Here is a 15171-nt window from a genome sequence, read left to right as displayed (position 1 = left end):
CATATAAGGGTGCCATCACTTCCTCACAATGTCTTTGTTGTTGCGCATCTGCTCTCAAGATAAAGCCTTCTGTTCCAGGACGTCTGAAATGCCTTTTTTCAGGAAATGTGGCTTCACTTCCACTGTTAGTGGAGCCTTCGCTTGCATTTCCTCCATTTCAGGGAATTCTGCTCTCGTCCTACCTCCTTCCAAACAGAACAGAGAGAGTTCCCATCGTCTTTTCCTTTCATCCTACCAGCCTCTGCATCCAGCATACAGTATCATCTTTCATCATTTCTGCAAGTTTCATCACCAGCCAATCTCCCCACCATTTCCCACGTTCCGTAAGATTGCATTTTCCAATTTCAAGTACTACTAACTTCCTCCCATTTTGTCACCTTCCCTCCGACCACCTATCAACCCTTTTCACACCCTCACTCTCCTGATTCCAATCACCTACCACTCACATATTTCCCCAATTGACTTCCTCCTCCCCTCCATTTAGCCTGGTTACTTCTGCCATTGGCCTCTATCTTAATGGTCCACATTATTACTTTTAGATATTGTGTTCCTGCTGATCACCTGCCTAAATATCTGCACCTTCATTCACTCACTCACTCACTCACTCCTCCCATCACCCGCTCCTATCAGCCTTTTTCATGTCTCTCTCCATCTATCGTCTATCTGTTCATTCTACTAACTGCACCACTACCCCTTCCCTACCTGGCTTGATCTGCTTGTCACCCTTCACCTCTCCTCAGTCAATCAATGACTCACTGGTCCACCTTCTCACTCCCCCACGACCTTTCTCTTTAGAACGGCTATCCTCCCTCTGCACTCTTCGTCCAGATGCAGGGTTTTGACCCAAAACAACGATTATTCCTTTCCCCTCTCTGACTTTCTACAGGACATTACTTGTGGCTTCAGATTTCAGCACCTCCTGTCTACCTGTGCTTCCTGCGTTCATGTCAGTGATGTCTTCAAGTCTTTGGGAGGGCATTCCTGTAAGGGATGAGGGTTGATGTGGGAATAGTTTGGGGATGTATTTAAGGCATGCACTGGATCAAGCATGATACGGCTTGTTATGATTCTGTATTTTGTTATAGGTTTGTGTCCCGACATTCTTCTGGTAACATAATTTGCCAGAAGAGCTTCTGATTAACAGGGCTACCTATTCTATCATGACTGATATTAATGTTGTAGAGCCGCACAGCACAGAAACAGGCCTTTTGGCCCAGGTTGCCTATGCTGCCCAAGATGCCACATCTACACTAGTCACACCTGCTTGCATTTGGCCCATATCTCACTAAATATTTCCTGTCCATGTACCTGTTGAAATATTACTGGACAGGTTGGTGTAGCTGCAGGGGGTCATACAATGCTGCCACTGTAGCCACCCAGATGTGCACAGAAATGGTCCAAGAGTTGAACAGAGGATTCTACTTTATGGATGAACCAGGCTCTAGAATCATGTTTCTACTCGATGTTAGCCACTGACTGTCCTTTAGAAAAGCATGGGACTGGAAATACCCTAAAGGAACTTAAGCATCTCCAGAACATGGAGAGATAGAAGAACACATTTTAGAGACTCCCATCATAATTACCATCCTTTCAAAGATGAAGCTGTCCTCCAGGAGAGGCACACTGAGCAATTTACAGCTGCAGCTGCTGAGGTTCGCAGTAGTATGTTTTGCTGCTGTCAGAATATGTTCCATTGAGCTTGATCATCTCTTGAAAAATGACTTCTTATTTTAAAAGGATGAAGACCCATTTGATCTACTTGCGGGAACCCTTCCATCTGAGGCACCTGTCAATTCAACTCCGAAATATACTGGTCCAAAAGTGACGGTATGAATGAAGATCTTCTCCAGTTACTTTTTTTAGAGATGTAGCGCGAAAACAGGTCCTTCGGCCCACCGAGTCCGCGTCAACCAGCGATCCTTGCACATTAACACTATCCTACACACACTAGGGACAATTTACCATTTGCTTACTGAAGTCAATTAACCTACATACCTACGCCTAGGAGTGTTGGAGGAAACAGGAGCACCCGGAGAAAACTCACGCAGGTCACGGGGAGAACGTACAAACTCCGTACAGACAGCACCCGTAGTCAGGATGGAACCCAGTCTCTGGTGTTGTAAGGCAGCAACTCTTCCGCTGCGCCACTGTGCTGCCCGACGTGGTCTTTCAATATGAATTCTGTTATATATTTAGTTGGTCTCTTTCTTGCCACACAAATTGATCAATTTCATGTGAAAATGTTCCAATCTCTCATGGTCCATTTGTGAAATTGATCCATTTGTGTGGCTTCTCTGAGTCTCATCAACAACAGCAAACATTGATGTTACTCTGCACTTTCCCTAAGGATTGAAGATGATTCACTTCCACTCTGGTTTTGTGGGAACCAGTCTGTTTTGGAGTGGCTGGTGTGATGCTGTTAACACAACCGTCACATTTATATCACAGCCATACCATAATAAAACAGCCAGAGAGGTTACCCAGTTGCTAAATTTGATGACAAACCACAAAGTATCATTGAAGGCCAAAAGCATGACCAGTGTGGCAGATATTAAAGGCAAGATAGAAGAGTTTTAGTGTGAGAATTCCAGAGCTTCCTATCTGTGGGGATAAAAGATTTGCTGAGGGTGGAACAGTTGATTTGGAAATGTATGAGGTGTCACAATAGGAATGTGATATCTCGGGGCCGATGAAATTTTAATGTCAAGTGTCAACAAAAAGGAAACCAGTTAGTGGATGTGGAGATGGAGTAGCATCTGTCTTGGAAATAAGATTTGAGGCAGTTTTAGTGCTAATATATTTGACCTCAAGCTCACTTCAGATTCAAGCGTCATACCACAGCTGCCAGATTTAGACAATAGACAATAGGTGCAGGAGTAGGCCATTCAGCCCTTCGAGCCAGCACCGCCATTCAATGCGATCATGGCTGATCACTCTCAATCAGTACCCCGTTCCTGCCTTCTCCCCATACCCCCTCACTCTGCTATCCTTAAGAGCTCTATCCAGCTCTCTCTTGAAAGCATCCAACGAACTGGCCTCCACTGCCTTCTGAGGCAGAGAATTCCACACCTTCACCACTCTCTGACTGAAAAAGTTCTTCCTCATCTCCGTTCTAAATGGCCTACCCCTTATTCTTAAACTGTGGCCCCTTGTTCTGGACTCCCCCAACATTGGGAACATGTTTCCTGCCTCTAATGTGTCCAATCCCCTAATTATCTTATATGTTTCAATAAGATCCCCCCTCATCCTTCTAAATTCCAGTGTATACAAGCCTAATTGCTCCAGCCTTTCAACATACGACAGTCCCGCCATTCCGGGAATCAACCTAGTGAACCTACGCTGCACGCCCTCAATAGCAAGAATATCCTTCCTCAAATTTGGAGACCAAAACTGCACACAGTACTCCAGGTGCGGTCTCACCAGGGCCCGGTACAACTGTAGAAGGACCTCTTTGCTCCTATACTCAACTCCTCTTGGCATCTGGTTAAATTTAGTTTTAACCAGATGCCAGCAAGAGAAGTGTAGTTAATAGGGAGGAATTTAGAAGAGACACGGATGGGAATAGTAAAATTGGATAGGAGCTAAGTTCCATTAATCAGACAAATTATCTGCCAATAAAGGAGCTGTGAAACGGTCAAGGGAGGCATTGCTGAGCCAGAAATGAGTGTTGTCAGCGTTTGTGGAAACTTGCATTGTTAGTAAGTGACTGGACCACCTGGACCCGTTGGTCCTGCATTGATGCAACACCCTCTCCTCCCTCCCTCTCCCCCTCCCCTCCCTCTCCCCCTCCCCTCCCTCTCCCCCTCCCCTCCCTCTCCCTCTCCCCCTCCCCTCCCCCTCCCCTCCCTCTCCCCCTCCCCTCCCTCTCCCCCTCCCCTCCCCTCCCCTCCCCCTCCCCCTCCCCTCCCCTCCCCCTCCCCTCCCTCTCCCTCTCCCCCTCCCCTCCCTCTCCCTCTCCCCCTCCCCACCCTCTCCCCCTCCCCTCCCTCTCCCCCTCCCCTCCCCCTCCCTCCTCCCCTCCCCCTCCCTCCTCCCCTCCCCCTCCCTCCTCCACTCCCTCCCTCCCTCATCCACTCCCTCTCTCCCTCCTCCTGCTTCCCCTCCCCCTTCCCCTCCCCCTCCATCCTCCTCAACCCCTCTTATCCTCCTTCCCTCCCCCTCCCTCCCTAGGAGTTAGATTTAAACTTTAAAATGTGAATAACTTAAAAAATATAACATCGATTTCAATGAAACTTCTTCCATTAGCACCAAAGGGATGACGGTGAGTAAGGTGGGCCTAAAATTGTTGCGCTATCGTGTGCCGTTTTAGCTGTAGTTCAGGAACAAACAAACAAACAAACTAGAGTTTTAGTATATAGATAGCTGGTGATGGTGAGGAGAATAGTCGTTTGATGAAAAGAAGCAAGGTGTGAGCCTGTGCAAACACCAAAAGTAAACCATTGTAGGTTGAATACTACAGTCGAGTAGATTAGAATAGAAGTAGGTTTACTTGGCATCATCCAATTTGCAGAGGAGAAAGCAAATCATCTGGTGCTTGAAAGGCTCCTACAGGCCGTGAAAGTGAAAAGAAAAGATGCACAATCAACAATGTAGAGGAGTGCTGTCACAAATAGTTTCACACAGGAGAAGGAAAGATAAACAACTGAAAAGGTTTTAAGGCATTTGTTGATTTCATTTTCATAATCATTTCAGAGTTGCAATGAATTTTAATATATGTGCAAACTTTCATTTGACTGTTTATTTTTCATGATTTCAGGAATCAGGTGTAACTAATGAGAAAGGTGAACGACTGGGAGAGCATGAAAGCACAATACCGCCTGATTACCGATTTAAAGAACAGCCTGATCCTCAGGTTTAGACAAGCAAATATTTTGAGATCAGTTGATATTTGTTGCATTAACACTGTATTAGCAAAGCTGTAAAATGAATTATATTACTGTCTAATGTTAAAATACTCCACCGTTTATTCTAGTACACAATAATACCATTACAGTTCGATTTACTGGTGCATATGACAATAATCTAATCTATCTAACCTTTGAATATCGTGAGCGTTTCTGCTTCCACCACCACATCAGGCAGAGCATTTCAGATTGGAACTCCAGAATTGAATAAAATAATTTATTCTGCAATTCTCAAAATCAGAATGAGGTATGCAAATTATGAGGAGCTAGAACAGGATAAATAGTGAGAAACTAGACCAAGTGGACCTGTTGGGCCCAAACCTCTCTTGCATTGGTGCAGCACCCTCTCCTCCCCATCCCCCTCCCCCCACCCACTCCCCCCCCACCCACTCCCCCCCCACCCACTCCTCCCCACCCACTCCCCCCCACCCACTCCCCCCCACCCACTCCCCCCCACCCACTCCCCCCCACCCCGTCCCCCATCCCCGTCCCCCATCCCCTCCCCCCCATCCCATCCCCCCTTATCCTCCTTCACCCCTCCCGCCCTTCCCTCCCTCCCATCCTTCCTAGGAGATAGATTTAAACCTCAAAGTGTGAATAACTTAAAAAATATAACACCAATTTCAATAAAACTTCTTCCATTAGCACCAAAGGGACGACGGTGAGTCAGGTGGGCCAAAAATTGTCGCTCTATCGTGCACCGTTTTAGCTGCAGTTCAGGAACAAACAAACAAACAAACAAACAAACAAACAAACGAGAGTTTTAGTATATAGATGTTTTCCCATTAGCATTGGTGGCAATGACTAGAGGGCACAGGTTTAAGAGGCAAGAGATTTGGAGGGGATCTGAGGAAGAGAGTGGTTATCATAGGCAATGGTGAATTCACAGATTACAACATTTAAGAAGTATTTAAACTAGCCCTTCAATCACCAAAGGGTCGAAATCTATGAGGCCCAGTTCAAATAAATGGGATTGCTATAGATGGGTATTTGAAGACTAGCATAAATGTGGTGGGATGAAGGAACTATTTCTGAGCTGAATTACTCTATTGCTCTCTCAAAAAAGATTTCCTTGTTTATTCCATTTATCAGATGATTTTGGTTCTTAAATCGAATAAACTTAAGAAAATTCTAAAGGATATTTTTTGTTTTGCAACAGAATAAAGATAAACCAGCATCTTCCTCGACTGGTCCAGGAGCTAAACCAAAGACCACAAAGAAGGTCAAGCAGCTTTTTTTTCTTTCTCTTGGAGCATCTATTGAATCCCTTCATAAAATTCTTTAAGGACATCTTGAAGAATTAATGGCATCTATTTATTTATGTATTTTAAATATCCTAAAGATGATTTGTGAAAAGCACTCCATAAAAGTTTGTGCCAGGATAAGAATTACTTGTGGTATTCCAGTATTGTAAATTTCCACACTGGTGCATTGTGTATATGACATCTATCTTAGTATTGAAGAAAAGATGAAGGGAAACAACCAATTCGAGTGTAAGAAATGTAAGATTGAGAAAGGTTTACTTCGCTTCGCATAAAACCTCATTTCCAGCAACCTTCCTGGGCCAGAACGCTTTCTTTGCATTTATTTAACTACCAGACCAAGTGGACCCCTTAGGCCCAAACCACTCCTGCATTGGTGCAGCACACTCTCATATCCCACTCCCCCTACCCTCTTCCTCCCACTCCCTCCTCCACTCTCTCCCCCTCCCTCCCCCTTGCCCCCTCCCCTCGCCCCCCTTCCCCCCTCCCCTCGCCCCCCCTTCCCCCCTTTTCCTTCCTCTCTCCCTACCTCCCTCCCTCCCCATCCCCATCCTCCCCACTCCCACCCTCCCTCCCTCCTCATCCTACCCCCTCCCCTCCCTCCCTACCCATCCCCCCTCCCATCCCTCCCTCTCTACCCCCTCCCCTTGCCCCCTTCCCCATCCTCCCTCCCCTCCTCCCCCTGCCTCACCCCCATCTCCCTCCCTCCCGCGTCGAGGCGGTCGAAGCTCCTGCGGCTTGGAGCTCCCGAAGTCGGTCTCTAACCAGGGACCGCGAGCGTCACAATGTTAAAGTCTGCAGGCTCCCGCAGTTGGAGCTCCAAGGTCGATCCCTGGCAAAAAGATTGCAAGCTCCAGGATGATAAGTCCCGCAGGCTCCCGCGGAGCTTCCGAAGTCGGTCTCCAGCAGAGGCCGCCAACTCCACGATGTTAGGCTGGCTGCAGTGCGGACGGAGATACAATACCGAAAACAATCGCATCTCCGCCGAGATAAGAGATTAAAAAAAGTTTCCCCCAACCCCCACACCCCACATAAAACAAGCTAAAGAATACTAAAACATACATTTAACGCATATTAAAAAAAACAACAAAGAAGGAAGGTACGAGACAGACTGTTGCCGAGGCACGCTATTAATGTGTGATAACTTCTGTTTCATCTGGTACCAGAATTAGGAACAGTAGTGAGATTCTGGGCAGTTTCTAAGTGTGGAGTGGCCACATAATATGAAATGGGAAAGCCAAAATATTGATTATTTTGACTTCCATCATTGTGTTGATGATGAGAATGAGAGGAGAAGAACCAACTATTAACTTGGGAACGTTGGATTTGTGAATAGAAAACCATCACTTCTCCCCAGAATACTCTCATGTGCATTTTTTAAACCACTGGAATGCGAGATGCTTTTTAAATAGTAAATATATAACACTTTTCATGTTGTAGTATCCAGATATTGCAAATGTATCGATTAAATTTGCTCTGGTTAAATTATATGCTATCTTATTTACAATGATGGGCTAAAGTACAGGCTGTGACTCATACTACATATTGGGGCATGGGTTACCATTCCCGATTGTGATTCTCATTAATAGCAGCTTTTTTAAAACAAATGTAGATAGTGTAGCTTTGGGTGAATGTGCTAGGAGTATGAATGGTGAGAGAAACATCGTTGGTGTTCCAGGAGTAGGGCTCACCAAGGTCACATCCCCAACATTTTCATGGAGTAACTTTTGTGTGAAAACCTAGAGGGAGTGAAAGATATTATGGAAATTATTGCCAACGATTTTGAAAGTTTGTGTTTGAAATGATAATTTAATGTCCTTTGCGGCTGTGTTAATGAAATATCTGTTGAGGTGTTTAACTGAATTTATTTGCCGTCGACACCGACTATGACAGAGGGTGATGTCCTTGAGTCTCTATCAGCAGACTTTGTCCAGAGCTCTCAAGCACCAATTTCAAAATGTTCAGCTGCAATTTCCCACTCTGCAGAGCCACCCTCTCTAAAGCAGCAGGTATGACTCCTATCTTAATGTTGGTGACTGAAGGTAAAAGCCTCACCTTTGTCACACGGCTTGTTGGCTCTATTTGCCCGAATTCACTTTTACTTATCATGGCAAAATATGGCTTCATTTTACCATCATTGGCAGAGAATGTCATAATTTGCTACACCTCTTTTGGGTTCACATGAAGTATCCAATCTCGGGTGCCTCCTAGTTCTGACTGCAAATTGTCCCATTGCAGGAGCATTGAAAAACATGTGAGTTTCACCATAATGTTGATGTCATTCTGTTCTTCCTTGCCACTGCATCTCCTAATACCTCAGTTATCTGTATAGTTGTATCAAGAGTCGAGAGTGTTTTATTGTCATATGTCCCAGATAGAACCATGAAATTCTTACTTGCAGCAGCACCACAGAATATGTAAACATAGTACACTGAAAACAATATAAAAAACAAGAAAAAAAAGTTCCAGCTGCAAAGCCAAAGGTAAAGGGAACGTAAAGCACAAATATCCTTGTTATTGAAAATGTTTACTCCTCGCAATGTTCCCCAGGAGTCAGTTCTGTATTTTAACTGCGTTCATTTTTTGTTGTTGCAGACTATGTCAGATGCTGATGTACTCGACTCTCTGTCAGCAGACCTTGTCCAAAGCCCCCCAGCAACAATTTCAAAATGCTCAGCTGCAGTTTCACACTCTGCAGTGTTGCCCCTTCTAAAGCAGCAGGTATGACTCCTGTCTATTAAACTGAAACATGAGCCTTTTTCAGCTGCATAGGTTTGCACCCGGCTTATTCCTTTACTATTTATTTGTAGGCATACACTCTCACAGTGTGTTAAAAGGAACTGCAGATGCTGGTTTAACCTAAAGATAGACACAAAATGCTGGAATAACTGAATAGTTGAGGCAGCATCTCTGGAGAGAAGGAATGGGTGACGTTTTGGGTCGAGAAGGGTCTCGGCCCAAAACGTCACCCATTCCTTCTCTCCAGAGATGCTACCTGTCCTGCTGAGTTACTCCAGCTTTTTGTGTCTTACCTTCACTCTCCCATGTGATTGTCTTCTCACTTCCGCTCCTTTATGCTGGCAAGCTCTGAATATCTATCCGTGATCCTCTGCTGTTTCCATGCCTCCTTTCAAAGACTCCAAAAGCACATCAGTTTCTGCATTCCCATGCAATGGCCAGTAAATCTAGCAATGCTGTGTATAGTTTTCACCGGCAAGCATCTACGAAGATGGATTAAATGTGGCCAACCCTCATTGACTGGAGAACACCAGGGATCTCCCTTTTACTGCAGGATGTTACGACATTTCACCTCCGGCCTGGATTGAGCCAAAGGTTTACTATTTAGGTACCTCGCCAACCACTAACGACAGAATCCTTACTTGGTTTCAAGGTCACAGTTGAGGCTGCCTCAGGTGTCACATTTTTCCAAGATTATCATTGTGTCAACTTTTTCTCAGAATTGTAGAATCAGGCTGAGATACACCAAGGAAACAAGCTCCTTGATGCACCAAGTCCACACTGACCATGAACCACCCATGGAGAGTAATCTTACATAAAACCCATTTTTATTCTCATTAACCTCCTCCCAAGATTCACTCACCTACGCACCAGAGACGATTTAAAATGTCCAATTAGTCTGCCAACCAGCACATGTTTGGGTGGTGGAGGAAACCCAGGGCACCAGGAGGAAACCCCAAGTGGTCACAGAACTCATCCACTTCTTAACCTTGGTTTGGTTTCACCAGATGTCAATGCCGTCCATCTGCAGGCCAGAATTCACATTTTAAAATCTTATTAAATACTAGACCAAGTGGACCCGTTGGGCCCAAACCTCTCCTGCATTGGTGCAGCACCCTGTCCTCCCCCCCTCCCCTCCTCAACCCCCCCTCCCCTCTCCCTTCTCACCCACTCCCCCCTCCCTCCCTCTTCTCCTCCCCTCCCCTCTTAATCTTAAAAATGTGAATAACTTTTAAAATATAACCGATCTCAATAAAACTACTTGCATTATCACTAAAGTGACAATGGTGAGTAAGGTGGTCCTAAAGTTGTTGCGCTATCGTGTACCGTTTTGGCTGAAGTTCTGTCACAAACAAGATAAAAAAAGAGAGTTTTAGTATATAGATAAGAGGAGAAATTATTCTGGAAACTTTAAAGTTGTTAAAGTCAGTATGAATAAATATTAATTAGAATGTTCTTTCCTTTCTTCCAAAGGCACCAGAGAAGTATTCTCCTTCAAAGGCACCTTTGCAAGCTTCAAAAGCTGCCACAGTCTCTACAAGTCTACCTGGTCCTCAGGTAGGTCAAAAAGAGGAGTAAAGTGTGAAACTTATGTCAATTGTTCATAGCATAGTGCAAAAAGCCTTTGCAGATTATGGATCAGATATCATGGCAGAGCACTTAATAACTCTATTGACTCCTTAGTTACCCCACAATCTCAAATTTATCCTTTAATGCAGCAAAATCATCTCCCATTTCAACCAAATTGTGATTTGGTTAACGCATCTTTTAATAGCACCCTTGTTCAAACACCAAAAAATACCTAATTTATAGCAAGCATTGTCCAAACTTTCTAGCTTACGCCATGCTTTCCCGCAAGACTGAGAACAAATGATTGCACAAAAAACAAATTTTAATGCAAGCTCTCATTGATGAGAGCTTTGAAGTGTTAATTGATCACTTTGACGCCCGCACTGACAGAGTAGCCCTCCAGGAAGGGGAAATAAGACATTGCTGTTCAACAGTAAACAGCTGTTGCTGGTGTTGTTCGCAACAGATTATGTTCTGCAAGCGTTTTACCTTGTTGAAAAAATGCCCTTTTTTATTTTTTTAAGGGTAAAGATCCATTTGACCTACTTGCAGAAACCCTTCCATCTGAGGCACCTGACGATTCAGCTCCAAAATACACTGGTCCGGAAGTGAAGGTACAAATCAATTGATCTGCTGAAACTTTGAGTCCATGGAAAAAGATTCCTGTAACTATATTGTCTATTTCATGATAGATTTTACATAAAATAAGAATTAAGTTTTCCTGTTGATAATATTATTCTGCTCCCAGAGGAAACAAAAATTAAAAAGTGGCGTTTTTAAAGCCAACGAAAATTATAGCTGCTAATGGTGGAGCAAATAACTTTGGAGATTACTAAGAGGATCCATTTAGATCCAGAGGGTGTTATGGCTGAGAGAGATCACAGAGATTTGAAGGGGCAATGTCATAATAGAAAACAGGTGAGAGCACGTGAGAAACCAAAAAAGTTGAGCAAGCAAGAGAGTGATGGATGAACTGGACAGTACAAGGTAGGATGGGTATAAAATGGAACCAATGTTTTCCCATCTGGTTAAGCTTTGATAGAGAAGCATTGAAGAAGTATAGGTGAAGCCAGCGCATCAAAGGTTGCTGAAGAGAAATACCCCATTGGTTTCCTTAAACGTATTCGATCAAAATTTGACAGTGTGCTATTTCAGAAACGGTATGTTATGAAAAGATTTTTCAAATAATTTGACGAAAAGAGGATCTTTCACATGACGTGGGTTAGTGGCGTTTTAGAAACAGAAAAACCTGGACATCAAATCCTGGGAAACTGAAATAAAGAAAAATGAGGAGCTGGATTGCTCAGCAAGGCAGGTAGCATCTTTACAACTGGAGATGTGCTGGTGGAGCCTGATCTGTTGAGTCCTTCCAGCATGAGAAGAGTTAGATCCATTACTGTCAACTGCTGATGGCTTGTACAGGCAAACCTTTCAGGCTTGAATAATACCTTGATTTAAGCACATTAAACACTGATGAGCTGGCACGGTGGCACAGTGGTAGAGTTGCTATCTTACAGCGCGAGAGAATCAGGTTCGATTCTGACAATGGGTGCTATCTGTACGGAGTTTGTATGTTCTCCCTGTGTGTGGGTTTTCTCCGGTTTCCTCCCACTCTCCAAAGACGCACAGGTTTGTAGGTTAATTTCGAGAGAGAGTTATATTTAGCTCTTAGGACTAAAAGAATCAAGGGATATGGGGGAAAAGCAGGACTGATTTTAGATGATCAGCCATGATCATATTAGTTTAGTTAAGAGATGCAGTGCAGAAACAGGCCCTTCGACACACCGGGTCCGCGCCGCGCACATTAACAATATCCTACACACGCTAGGGACAATTTTTACATTTACCAAGCCAATTAACCTACAAACCTGTACTTCTTCGGAGTGTGGGAGGAAACTGACGATCTCGGAGAAAACCCACGCAGGATGAACAAACTCCATAAAGATAGAACCCATGGTCGGAATCGAACCCGGGTCTCCGGTGCTGCAAGCGCTGTAAGGCAGCAACTCTACCGCTGCGCCACCGTGCCGGTGGGAGGACAAGCTGCACTTTGTAGGAAAGAGAGGTGGTAATGCTGCAAAACCTAGTGAATGAACTCTCAATTGTTAATATATTGTTTATCGCCAGCTTTTTCAGTTCCTTGCCAATTTGCTATTGCTATTGCTTCATCACTGAATTCCAAGAATCACATTAAAGCACAGGACATCATCAATGTATGTTCACATCTATGTAAATCTTGCTTTGGTCAAATATTTCTTCTCAATTTTTTAGGAACCAAGCTCAACTGAGAAGCTGTTTGAACGAGTGGGAGAACGAGAAAGCACAATACCACCTGATTACAGATTTAAGGAGCAGCCTGATCCAAAGGTTTGGTCCTGCAATTGCTTTGAACAAAGTCAATAGAATTGTTTAGTTTTTCAACTTTCCAAATGTTTCCATGCGTGGACCACCTTGGAAAGATTCTCTCTCCTATATGTTGCCGAACCTGCTGAGTTACTCCAGCATTTTGTGATACCTTCGATTTCTACTAGCATCTGCAGTTATTTTCCGACACAATGGAAAACAAATATAATTTAGTTGCTATTATGGAATAATACTAATTTACAGATTAAGGAATTTGACAGAAAACTATAAACAAAGAGGTTGCTGAATAATTTATATTCAGTTTCTACCATTGATTCATTCAGTTATTTGCTCTACAACGCCTTTTAAATTGACTTTGATATAATGTAGTTGATATTAACATTATACATTAATGTGTTTCTGGATTCAGGATTACATGATCTATTTGTCATAGAGCGATACAGTGTTGAAACAGCCCCTTCGGCCCAACTTGTCCACACTGGCCAACATGTCCCAGCTACACTCATCCCACCTACCAGCATTTGGTCCATATCCCTCCAAACCTGTCCTATCCATGTACCCGTCTAACTGCTTATTAAATGTTGAGATAGTCCCTACTTCATCTACCTCCTCTGGCAGCTTGTTCCATACACCCACCATCCTATGGGTGAAAAACCTACCAGCCAGATTCCTATTAAATCTTTTCCCTCTTCAACTTTAACCTATGTCCTCTGGTCCTCGATTCACCTACTCTGGGCAAGAGACTCTGTGCATCTACCCGATCTATTCCTCTCATAATTTATACACAATAAGATCACCTGTCATCCTCCTGCACACCAGGGAATAGAGTCACAGCCAACTCAACCTCTGCCTATAGCTCAGACCCTGTAGTCCTGGCAACATCGTCCTGTGTTGAGTTTAATTCATTAATTCTTAATTTCAATTTAAAATAATTCCTGTAAGAAAAGTCTGGGTTTTTTCTTTCTTTCAGCAGGGCAAAGGACAACTGGCTTCCTCTGTTGGTCCAGCTGCAAAGCCAAAGGTAAATGGAACGTAAAGCACAAATATCCTTGTTATTGAAAATGTTTACTCCTCGCAATGTTCCCCAGGAGTCAGTTCTGTATTTTAACTGTGTTCATTTGTTGTTGTTGCAGACTATGTCAGATGCTGATGTACTCGAGTCTCTGTCAGCAGACCTTGTCCAATGCCCCCCAGCAACAATTTCAAAATGCTCAGCTGCAGTTTCACACACTGCAGTGTTGCCCCCTCTAAAGCAGCAGGTATGAATCCTGTCTATTAAACTGAAACATGAGCCTTTTTCAGCTGTATAGGTCTGCACCCGGCTTATTCCTTTACTATTTATTTTCACAGTGTGTAAAAAGGAACTGCAGATGCTGGTTTAACCTGAAGATAGACACACAATGCTGGAATAACTCAATGGTTGAGGCAGCATCTCTGGAGAGAAGGAATGGGTGACGTTTTGGGTCGAGAAGGGTCTCGACCCGAAACGTTACCCATTCCTTCTCTCCAGAGATGCTCCCTGTCCTTCTGAGTTACTCCAGCTTTTTGTGTCTTACCTTCACTCTCCCATGTGATTGTCTTCTCACTTCCGCTCCTTTTCGTTGGCAAGCTCTGAATATCTATCCGTGATCCTCTGCTGTTTCCGTGCCTCCTTTCAAAGAATCCAAAAGCACATCAGTTTCTGCATTCCCATGCAATGGCCAGTAAATCTAGCAATGCTGTGTATAGTTTTCACCGGCAAGCATCTAGGAAGATGGATTAAATGTGGCCATCCCTCATTGACTGGAGAACACCAATGATCTCCCTTTTACTGTGGGATGTTATGACATTTCACCTCCGGCCTGGATTGAGCCAAAGGCTTACTATTTAGGTACCTCACCAACCACTAACGAAAGAATCCTTATTTGGTTTCAAGGTCACAGTTAAGGCTGCCTTAGGTGTCACATTTCTCCAAGATTATCATTGTGTCAATTTTTTCCCAGAATTGTAGAATCAGGCTGAGATACACCAAGGAAACAAGCTCCTTGGTGCACCAAGTCCACACTGACCATGAACCACCCATTGAGACTAATCTTACATTAAACCCATTTTTATTCTCATTAAACTCCTCCCAAGATTCACTCACCTACGCACCAGAGACGATTTAAAATGTCCAATTAGCCTGCCAACCAGCACATGTTTGGGTGGTGGAGGAAACCCAGGGCACCTGGAGGAAACCCCAAGTGGTCACAGAACTCATCCACTTCTTAACCTTGGTTTGGTTTCCCTAGATGTTAATGCAGGCCAGAATTCACATTTAAAATCTTATTAAATACTAGACCAAGTGGACCCGT

The 15171-nt window shown here is 44.0% G+C and overlaps 1 protein-coding gene across 6 annotated transcripts in view; it reads left to right on the top strand.

Moving 5' to 3' along the window:
- The window catches only part of cast (calpastatin), a 123849-nt gene that overhangs the window by 58680 nt on the left and 49998 nt on the right, over positions 1-15171 (top strand). For 5 of the 6 annotated variants that reach the window (XM_078396469.1, XM_078396466.1, XM_078396468.1 and 2 more), the window contains 9 exons: positions 1738-1827; positions 4757-4852; positions 6064-6126; positions 8762-8887; positions 10379-10462; positions 10999-11088; positions 12746-12841; positions 13809-13859; positions 13972-14097. In XM_078396469.1, coding sequence (XP_078252595.1) covers positions 1738-1827; positions 4757-4852; positions 6064-6126; positions 8762-8887; positions 10379-10462; positions 10999-11088; positions 12746-12841; positions 13809-13859; positions 13972-14097 — 822 coding nt within the window. The remainder of the gene's footprint in view (positions 1-1737; positions 1828-4756; positions 4853-6063; positions 6127-8761; positions 8888-10378; positions 10463-10998; positions 11089-12745; positions 12842-13808; positions 13860-13971; positions 14098-15171) is intronic. The other variant, XM_078396465.1, reaches the window with a different exon arrangement.

Source organism: Rhinoraja longicauda, chromosome 3 (genome assembly GCF_053455715.1).
Source record: "Rhinoraja longicauda isolate Sanriku21f chromosome 3, sRhiLon1.1, whole genome shotgun sequence".
NCBI classification, from domain to species: Eukaryota; Metazoa; Chordata; class Chondrichthyes; order Rajiformes; family Arhynchobatidae; genus Rhinoraja; species Rhinoraja longicauda.
The sequence above is the reverse complement of the archived record's forward strand: the minus strand, read 5'-3'. Positions and strand labels throughout refer to the sequence as shown.